Source organism: Muscardinus avellanarius (genome assembly GCF_963383645.1).
Source record: "Muscardinus avellanarius genome assembly, chromosome: 10".
Lineage (NCBI taxonomy): Eukaryota > Metazoa > Chordata > Mammalia > Rodentia > Gliridae > Muscardinus > Muscardinus avellanarius.
In genome coordinates, this window is record NC_137796.1 from 104429544 (window position 1) to 104440164 (window position 10621).

General features: G+C 52.2%; 1 protein-coding gene across 1 annotated transcript in view; it reads left to right on the forward strand.

Moving 5' to 3' along the window:
- Positions 1-9485, forward strand: part of TEKT5 (tektin 5) — a gene marked incomplete at both ends in the record, with an annotated part of 43879 nt that extends 34394 nt beyond the window's left edge. The window contains 3 exons of the mRNA XM_080703954.1: positions 4418-4572; positions 6245-6497; positions 9459-9485. Coding sequence (XP_080560080.1) covers positions 4418-4572; positions 6245-6497; positions 9459-9485 — 435 coding nt within the window. The remainder of the gene's footprint in view (positions 1-4417; positions 4573-6244; positions 6498-9458) is intronic.
- Between the last annotated feature and the right edge of the window lie 1136 nt (positions 9486-10621).

The following is a 10621-nucleotide window of genomic DNA, read 5'->3' on the forward strand; positions in this document are numbered from 1 at the left end:
AGGCACTTAATAGGTGCGTGTGACAGGAGGCAGAAGGGACTTAAGCCTCTGGTGCTGAAATAAGGGACTTAAACCTCTGCTGCGCCTTGCAGCTGGGTCCTCTGCCCAGAGCAGTACTTGGTGCTAAGTAGGTGCTCAGGGACCCTGTGTTGTCAACACCTGAATTAATGATGCTGTGAGTTAGTGAAGAAAGGAAGCAATGATGGACTGTGTGAACGAGCGCTTCCTGCACGCAGCAGCAAGGCCTTTTCTGCCACGTTTCCGGCTCCCTGTGAGGCTGGCCAGCCCCGGGCGGAGGCTGGAGGGTGGAGACCGAGGTCAAGGAAGGAGGCCAGGCAGCCTCGAGTCTGGGGACACCCAGAGCCTCCCTCTAGATGAGAGCGCCCGGGCTGGCTACCACCGGCGGCTCCTGGTCATCAGCAGACCCTCCCCTTCCGCCTCAGCCCGGCCGTCTCCAGCAGGAACATCTAGAAAGCCGGGCAAGGGCCTCGTTCACGGCAGGACAGACCACGTGGCACCAAGGAACACTTTGGGCCGTAGAAGTCTGTGTTCTCTCCTGTGCTGGGCCGAGTGGGCCTTTCGGAGCTTTGCCATCTCCCACACGTCCTCCCCAAGGGCCGGCCTTGGAGGGAAAGGCTTCCGAGGGAGGTGCGCCCTTCTAACTCGAGTGTTTACATTCCGGTCACATACCGGCATGAACACTCTCAAGGAATAATGTTTAACCAGCGTGCGCCCCACTGCTGTGATTCTAGGGCCCACTGGGGGCCGGGCGGGGCCCCCTTGCCTCCTGGGTGGGCTGTGAAGGAGGCCGGCCAGCCTCCCTGCCAGCCTCCCTGCCCTCCCCCGGCTCTGCCAGTAGGAAACAGACATCTTTTTTGTCCTTTTAGCAAAACACTATCTTCCCAGGCTAATAGGGAAGCCAGGACTTTAATATTTTGGGAAAAAAAATATTTTTTAAGCATCTTCTTGGTACCTGTAGGATACAGGCCAAACCTTACTAAAGCAGTCAGACATTCCCAGGTATCTCTTGGGATGTGTGAATATTTTACAACTTATGAAAAAGGGACAAACGTGATTGAGAAATTCTTAAAGGCAGGAGCCAGGTGTCGTGCTCAACCCTACCCCCTTGCAGAGCACTGGCATACGGACATGTAGCCGGCTTTCTCCTATATCAGAATCTGACGTGGATAACACTCTGTAACCGTGGGAACGGTGTTCTTAAACTTTAGTGTGCACACCTCTTAGTACTTGAGAGGCTGAGACAAGAGGACCACAGGTTTGCGGCCAGTCTCGGCAACTTAGTGAGGCCCTCAGCAAGGTGGCAAGTCCGCGTTTCAAAATGTAAACACGCTGGGGGTGTAGCTCAGAGGTAGCATGCCTTTGGGCTCAATCCCCAGTAACCCCACCAATACACACACATGCGCACACACACATTGGAAAGCTGGCTAGAAGTACAGATTTCTCCATCTTTCACTCAGTGGATGCTTACTGAGCTACTACTATGACCAACTTTGACAGATTTAGTAAGTAAAAGTACAGGGCACTCAGTTAAACCTTAGTATCAGGTCGAGAACAAGTCACTTTTGGGTGTCAGTACGTCTCACTCAGTAGCTGGGACATTTCTTGATTCCTTGTCTCGGGTATTATAACAGAGGACCATAGTCAGGTGGCCTAAAAACAGGGACATGTGTTTATCTTCTCATTGCTAATTGCTGGCTTCTTGCTGTTTGTTCACGTGGTAGAAAGAGACCAGGTAACTCTCTGGCTCTTTTTTTTTTTTTTTTTTTTTTTTGACATACTGGGGATGGAACCCAGGGGCATTCGACCTCCAAGCTACACCCCCAGCCCCTATTTTTTATTCTTTATTTTGAAACAGGGCCTCACTGAGTTGCAGAGGGCCTCGCTAAGTAGCTGAGGTTGTCCGCCAACTGCGATCCTCCAGTCTCAGCCTCCCGAATGCTGGGATCACAGGCGTGCGCCACCACGCCCGGCTTCTAGCTCTTCTAATAAGGATATCAGTCCCATTCGTGGGGCTCTACCCTCAGGACCTAAGCACCACCTGGGGTTTCATGCCCAAATGGCCAACACAATGGGATTAGGTTTTTTGGGTTTTTTTTTTTTTTTTTTTTTTTTTTTTGGTGGTACTGGGGAACCCAGAGGCTTTCTACCTCTGGGCTATACTTCCAGACCTATTTTTATGTTTTATTTGGAAACAGGGTCTCACTAAGTTGCTGAGAGCCTCACTTAGTAGCTGAGGCTGGCTTCGAACCTGTGCGATCCTCCTGTCTCAGCCTCCCAAGCATGCGGATTACAAGCGTGCGCCACCACGCCCGGCTCATGGGATTAGTGTTTTAATATGTGAAGTTTAGGAGAACACAAACATCCAGCCAGTCCATCATGGGACATACACTAAAGAGTCCTTAGTTGTTTAACTGAAATTCACATTCCCTGGGCATCCCGCTTTGATGGGTCCCTCCTCTGACGTCAGTGTCTTGGCTCATTCTCAGACCTCTCCGGCCCTTTGTCCCTTTCTCTCGATTCTCGTGGTTACGATGATGAGAATTCCAAGTAGAATTTCACTGGTTTCTTTGAATCTTACTCCTCGCTCATTCACAGACAGGGTAAGAGGTAAATAGTAAAAGACGTTCTCTGGTTGCTGCCTGGTTTCAAGATGGCAGCACTCCGGGTCACGCCCTCTTAGGGACCAGCAGGTTAGCCTCCAGCAGCCGGTCCTTTGGGGAGAGACTGGCGGAGCTGCTGGGTGGCTCTTGGGTGCTGAGCTCTTCGTGGGGATGGATGGCGTCCGCGCACGCTCGCAGGCCCTGGGCCATCACGGCAGGGTCGCTCTAGGCTTGTCAGGAGCCAGCAGGTGTGTCCTCACCACCGGGTCCCAGCAGGTGTGGCAGGCTGTCAGCACACCCTCCCGCAAAGAGCCTTCCCCCAGGAGAGGGGCGCGGCGGAAAGCAGCTTTCACAGATCTAGGGCCGCAGGTGGCAGTGGGGTGTGAATGTTCAACACCATGGCTCAATCCCGGGGGTGCTTAGGGTGCTGGACTAAGTACAAGGTCGGTTCCTGCTGGTGGGGGACCAGCCTGGTGTGCTCAGTCTTCATTTCGTCCATTTTATTGTATTTGTATGTGTGCAATGCTAGAGATGGAACCCCTGGGACGGTCCACCTGCCTCCAGCCCTATGTTTGTTTGTTTATTTATTTATATTTATTTATTTAGCAGTCCTGGGAATGGAACCCAGGGACAGTCTACCTCTGAGCTATATTCCCAGCCTGATTTCTTATTCTTTTTTTTTTTTCTTTTTTTCTTTTTTTTTTTTTTTTTTTGGTGGTACTGGGGTTCCTGGAAGCCCTTCTACCTCCGGGCTACACTCCCAGACCTACTTTTACATTTTTATTTGGAAACAGGGTCTCCTAAGCCAGCGCGCGCGGCTGGCTTCGAACCTGCGCGATCCTCCTGTCTCTGCCTCCCAAGCGCGGGGATTACAAGCGTGCGCCACCATGCCTGGCCTGATTTCTTATTCTTTATTCTTTATTTTGAAACAGGGTCTCACTGAGTTTCAAAGGGCCTCACTAAGTAGCTGAGGCTGGTCGCAAACGTAGGTCGCCTATCTCAGCCTCCTAAACGCTGGGATTACAAGTGGAGCCACCACACTCGGCTCCAGCTTTATTTTATTTATTTATTTATTTATTTATTTATTTGTTTATTTATTTATTTATTTGAAATTGGGTCTCATTAAGTTGCTGAGAGCCTCACTAAATTTCTGAGATTGGCGAACCTGTGAGGCCTCCAACCTGTCTGTGATCCTCTTGTCTCAGCCTCCCAAGTACTGGGATAATAGGCCTGTGCCACTACACCCAGCTTCATTTATTTTTTTAAATTATTTTTAATTTTTTTTTTTTTTTTTTTTTTGGTGTGTGTGTGTGTATCATACTGGGGGTGGAACCTAGGGGCATTCTACATCTGAGCTGCAGGCCCAGCCCTATTTTTTTATTCTTTATTTTGAAACAGGGTCTCACTGAGTTGCAAAGGGCCTCCCAAGCGCGGGGATTACAAGCGTGTGCCACCACGCCTGGCATTCATGTTAATCTTAAAGGCCTCCCTCCCTCCCTCCTTCTCGTACTTCTTACTGAACACTGATGGCTGACTCCCGTGGACTCTGGAGAGACACAGCACACCCGGCCTTGGTACTTGCAGCTCACGGCGCTGGCCACAGTGACCAGAGGTGTCCGTAGCTGCTTCCCAAGGGGAGGCCTCTGGCCCGCAGGTGTGCAGGGTGGGGACGGAGTCATCTAAGCCCCTGCCTGGAAGCTGCCCGAGTTGACCTCGGCTCAGTCTAACCTACCCCACAAGGGCGAGGGCGGAAGCCAGAGCGCTGGCGGGCGGTGACGGCCTCTCGGTCCCCACAGACGCTGCAGGAGATCTTCCAGGCGGAGAACACCATCACGCTGCTGGAGAGGTCCATCATGGCCAAGGAGTGCCCGCTGAAGGTGGCACAGACCAGGCTGGCGTGCCGGACCCGGCGCCCCAACGTGGAGCTGTGCAGGGACATCCCGCAGTTCAAGTGAGTGGTGTGCGGGGACAGGGGGTCGGGGGACACTTAGGGGGTACAGGAAAGGAAAGGGTGGGCCTCAGGAGCTCCCGGGAACCCTGGGTCCAAAGCATAGACCCTCCGTTAATGGGGCATCCTGCCCCACATCTCCACAGTGCGTGGGCAGGGTCTGGGTTGGGTGGATTCCGGGTTGTCCTGCCCCAGGGCTCCCCGCCCACAGGCCTGCGCTTGGCCACACATCTCAGCCGCCTGAGGAGGGATGGTTTTGTAGCTCTGTGCTCAGGAAACTCTCCTGCTGGCCCTTGAAAGCCAAGGAGATTTAGACTGCCGGGCAGGGGCGTGGTCTTGGTCCCTGGGTGGCATTCCTTTCTCTCAGGCTCAGATTCCTATCCCCATTCTCACCACGGTGAACCAAACACCTGACATGCACAGCTCAGGGGGAAGAAGATCTATTTGCTTATGGACCTGGAGATCTCCGTCTATGTGAACATCGTCCACGTCCCACCGGCTGCCAAGCAGTGGCCGGGGCTACAGGTCTTTAGGGCATCATGGTGGTGAGCAGAGAGTGAAAGGGTCAGAGAGAGAGAGGGGTAGAGCCAGGTGCTGCAGCCGGGCGGAGCCTGGACTCTTGCCAGCCCCAGGCACGTGCCCCCCAGGGACCCACCTCCACCGGGGAGCATGAAGTGTGGGGAGCATTTAAAATCCAAACTAAGCCAAGCGGGGTGACTCGTCCTGTAATCCCAGGACTTGGGAGGCTGAGACAGGAGGATCGCAGTTTGAGAACAGCCTCAGCAAGTAGCGAGACTCTTCATCAACCTCGTGAGGTCTGTTTCAAATGAAAAATGAGGCTGAGAGTGTAGCTCGGAGGTAGAATGCTTCTGGGTTCAATCCCCAGTAATACACACACACACACACACACACACACACACGTGCGCGCACACGCACGCACGCACGCGCGCGCGCATGTAAATCAGGCCTGCCCTAAATGCACATAAACCAAAAATCCCTTTATTATGGAACTGGGGATGGAACCCAGAGGCCTTCTACCCCTGGGCTACACTCCCAGAACTATTTTTTTATATTTTATTTGTAAACAGGGTCTCACTAAGCTGCTGAGAGCCTCACTAAGCTGCTGAGGCTGGCTTCGAACCCGCGCGATCCTCCTGTCTCCGCCTCCCAAGCGCGGGGATCACACGCGTGCGCCAGTACGCCCGGCCCCATAAAAATCCCACTTTATCGTGGCTGAGTAAGACTCTGTAGTGTGTTTATGCCATATTTTTGGGTCCGTTCATCTGTCAGTGGACATCGGTGGTCTCCACCTTTGGATTCTCTCCAGTGGTGCCCCTGTGGACGCTCACATGGGTCTGTGGGTTTCAACACCTCTCTTTAGTTCTTTGGCGGTAGAGAGCCCAGAGCAGAATTGCCTGGCCCTAGGGGAGTCCGTGCCCAAGTTGCTGAGCAAGCTCCAGGTTGCTGTCCCAGCCTCTGTGTACCAACATATTTCTTCCTTTAAGCTTCTCAGCCCTGTCAGTCTCTCGTGCAGTTCCTGGCCCCCTGCTTCACCCGTCCTCCCCGGGGGCTGTCCCCCTGTGGTCTCCCAACACAGCCGCCATCCCCGCAGACGCTTAGCAGGTGCGCCTCTGACTCGGAATAAGCCCCATCCTTTCCTCTATCCTGACCCCAGGCTGGTGAACGAGGTGTTCACCATCGACGACACCCTGCAGACCCTCAAGCTGAGGCTGCGGGAGACGCAGGACACGCTGCAGCTGCTGGTGATGACCAAGTCCCGGCTGGAGCACGAGCTGGCCATCAAGGCCAACACGCTGTGCATCGACAAGGAGAAGTGCATGGGCATGCGCAAGACCTTCCCCAGCACGCCCCGCCTGGTGGGCTACAGCTGCATGGTCCCCAGCGGCCCCTGCGACTGCGCCACGCGGGTGTGTTAAAAGTTTGAAAAGGCTAAAAAACAAAATAAAGTGTTTTCTCCCTTTCCTCTTATCATGAAAAAAATATGATATATATTTAAAGAGCCAAAATAAACATGCCCCGAATAAAAAATCCTGGAGCTCGTTCCTTGCTACGGAGGGCCACGGGGAGGCCCTGGGAGGAGGCGGACTGTGCTCCCTCAGGGATGAGCCTGGAAGCTTGCAGGGCTGGGGCATCCCTGGGAATGGAAGAGTCACCTCTCTTCCTCCTTTCTTGGCCTTCTTCTCCTTCCTCCTCCAGGCCTCCCTCCCTCCCTTGTCCATCCGGTTAGAAGTACAGAGGAGGCTGGAGCTCAGAACCTGGAGCGCAGCTGAGTAGCCTTGGACACGAGCCTGGGCGCTCATCTATAGGATGAGGTCCATCAGAGGTGGAGGCGATCGTCAGCCCTGTAGTGCCGTGCCAAAGAGAACAAGAAAAAGGATTTAAGAGTCAAAAGCTCTGGGTTTGACTCCCAGCTTTGGTAAATAGGGTGTTTTATAAATTGCTATGGTTGTAATCTCGGCATTTGGGAGGCTGAGACAGGAGGATCACACTTCAGGGACAGCTTCAGCTACTTAGTGAGGCCATTTGCAACTCAGTGAGACTCTGTTTCAAAAAATAAAGACTAGCCGGGGCGTGGTGCTTGGGAGGCGGAGACAGGAGGATCGCGCTGGTTTGGAGCCAGCCTTGCTGGCTTAAAAGACCCTATTTCCACATAAAAAAGCTAAAAAATAGGTCTGGGAGTGTAGCCCGTGGGAGTGTATCCCGGAAGTAGAAGGCCTTCCAGGAACCCCAGTACCACCAAAAATAGAAAGAAAGAAAGAAAGAAAGAAAGAAAGAGAGAAAGAAAGACTAAAAAATAGGGCAGGGGGTGTAGCTCGGAAGCGGAATGCCCCTGGGCTCCATCCCCAGTACTGCAAAAAAAAAAAAAAAAAAAATTGCTATGGGGGAAAGACAATTTTTTTTTTTTTTTTTTGATGGTACTGGGGTTCCTGGAAGCCCTTTTACCTCCGGGATACACTCCCAGACCTATTTTTTATACTTTTTAATTTGGAAACAGGGTCTCTTAAGCCAGCGCGGCTGGCTTCGTCCCAAGCGCGGGATTACAAGTGTGCGCCACCACACCCGGCAGACAAAATTTTTTAAAAGGCAAAATCAAGTCGTGGGAGCAGTGAGAGTCGAGAGGGAAAGCTTTATGAAGAGGTGGCATCACTCCCAAAAGTTAAACCTAAAACTGCCCTGTGGCCCAGCAGTTCCACTCCTAGAAATACATCCCAGAGAACTGCGACAGGGAGGCGGATACGTGTGCGTGGCTGTTCAGAGCAGCTGGATCTCGGTGATGAGATGGCAGAGGAGCCCAAGCGTCCATCCATGGATGAAGCAGAAAACAACATGGCCAGCCGGGCGTGGTGGCGCACGCTTGTAATCCCCGCGCTTGGGAGGCAGAGACAGGAGGATCGCACAGGTTCGAAGCCAGCCGCCCGCACTGGCTTAGGAGACCCTGTTTCTAAATAAAAATGTAAAAATAGGTCTGGGAGTGTAGCCCGGAGGTAGAAGGGCTTCCAGGAACCCCAGTACCACCAAAAAAGAAAGAAAGAAAGAAAGAAAGAAAGAAAGAAAGAAAAAAGAAAGAAAGAAAGAAAGAAAGAAAGAAGGAAAGAAAGAAAGAAAGAAAGAAAGAAAAAACAACATGGCCAATCCCTACAGTGGAACACGAGCCATTAAAAGAGAGAGGCCGGGCTGTGTGGGATACAGGATGGAGCTGGGGCTTCCAGAATGGGGGAGCTGACTCAGAAAGGGCTGAGGAGTGGGAAGCTGGATGGAAGGATGGTGCTGGGCAGGCAGAGGACAGAGGGCTGAACAGAGGACGTGCAGCGGCAGCAGAACCCAGAAGAAGCAAGCTCAAGGGCGTGGCAGGAAGAGTGGAAAGGGTAAGGAAATGTCAGTGTCCAGGGCCTGGGCGGGGGGTGAGTTGGCTGAAGAAGGAAGAAATTCCTCAGGAAGTAGGCACCCTAAATATACCGTTGACCGGGGAAAGGGATATTTAGGAAAGGAAGTTGCCAGTACGTTCCCGGACCTTTAGAAACATCCATACCCTTCAGTGTATGAACGTCTCGCCTAAGGTTCTATTATTAAAATTTGGTATCCAAAATATAGACCCAGATGCATATGTTAGTGTTTTTTTGGGGGGAGGAGAGGCACTGGGGATTGAATACAGGCGTATTCTACTTCCAACCTACACCCCCGCCTCAGCCCCTTTTTATTTTTTATTTGGAAAATGGGTTTCCGCTAAGTTGCCGAGACCGGCCTTGAACCTGTGACCCTCCTTTCTCCGCCTCCCACATACTGGGATTAGAGGTGTGTGCCACCACACCTAGCTTGTAGTTTTATTTTAATCATGAGAAACCACCAGAAGAACAGCAGAGAGAGCGGCCGAGTAAATTATAACACAGCCAAGTCAGGGAATGTTTCGTAGCCGTAGGAATGATCTTACCAAGTGCTTGGGCGCTAACAGCCTCGGTGCGAGCCTGTGATTGATTATAACCTGCTCTCACCTGTGTCACGTGGAGCAGACAGGGCTGTCTACAACCCTGTCTCCGGGTAATCACGGAGCAAACGGAAGCAGCGGCTGGGTCCCGATCTGTGAATTTTACAAACCCTCTGCAGTGAACAGTGTTTCTATTTTAATCTGGAGGGGGTGCTTTTCTTACCTTTCTTGCTCTGCAGTAAGGTTAGACGTATGGACCAGGGGCACAGACAGCCCAGCGCCCCGGTGCCCCTCGCCCAGTTGCCCCATTGTTGACTTCTATAACCATTTGCTATGGGGCATCTGTCTCAAGTAGGGAATTAATCCCGAGACTTTGCTCTCGACCCAATTCCAGGTTTATTTGGATTTTGTCGGTTTTTCCACCCATGTCTTCTTTCGGTTCCAGACACGACTTCGCCCTGAGTCCTCATAGCTGCCCGGTCTTCTCTGTCAGGTGGTTTCTCTGCCTTTTTTTTTCTTTTAATTTAACCTTGATCATTTTTACCATCACGTGTCCACTATTTGTAAAACGTTCCTGACGTTTGGTCTGTCGGATGTTTTCTCCTGATTGGCTGGCAATGATGGGCTGGGGGACGGAAAGCCTGTGTTGGTCCCTATGACCAGCGTACCTGAGGAGCACCACTTGGAGGAGGGGAGGTTTGTTTTGGCTCATGGTTTCAGGGCTCAGTCCATGGAGGGCGGGCCCCGCTGCTCTGGGCTGTGTTGAGGCTGGTTACTCGCGGTAGAAGAGGCCGAGGAAAGCCGCTTAGCTCAGGGCAGCCAGGGAGCAGAGAGACAGAGAGCAGCTGGGGACGAGATAAACCCTTCCAGGCCAGTCTCAGCAACTTAGCAAGACCTTAGCAAGACCCCAGTGACCTATTTCCTCCAGCGGGGTCCTACCTGCAGTAGTCCATCCAGCCATCAACGGGTTAACCCACCCATGAGATCAGAGCCCTCCTAACCCACCTCTGAGCACAGCAGACTTTGGGGGCAGTCCAGACCTAAACCCTAAGAGAGCCCCTGTCAGATGACGAGCCCTCCACTCCACTCTCCTAGGAGGTCCGAGTGGCCCCACGGGGAAGAGAACCTGCATCACTTGGTCCAGGTGGCACCTGCCAGCTTCTCTGCTCTGAAGTGATTCTTTTCTCCTTTGCCCTGTGATGTGCTTTGGGAGAGGCACTGGATCCAGCCCACAATCCAGGGCAAGGTCACGGCTCCACCTCCTTCAGACCTCGGAGCTGACATCGCGTTTATTGTCTGTGGGTCTTGTGGAGAAGTCTCTCCCTTCACCTCCTTTCAGATATTTATTCCTGGAGTCTAAGACGTAGGGACTGACTGTTTGTTTACATCACAGTGGACTTTAGTATATATTTATCTTCCGCTCTGAGTTATAATCCAAAGCTATGTTATTTGAATGTTTGCTTAAGTTTTTCTTTGGCCAGTGGGAATCCTGATTCTTTTTATATTAAGGGATAGTATTTAGAAAACACAGTCTAGGTGCTGAAAATTCTTTCTTGCTTGCTTGCTTGCTTGCACTAGGGATGGAACCCAGGGACATGCATTCTACCT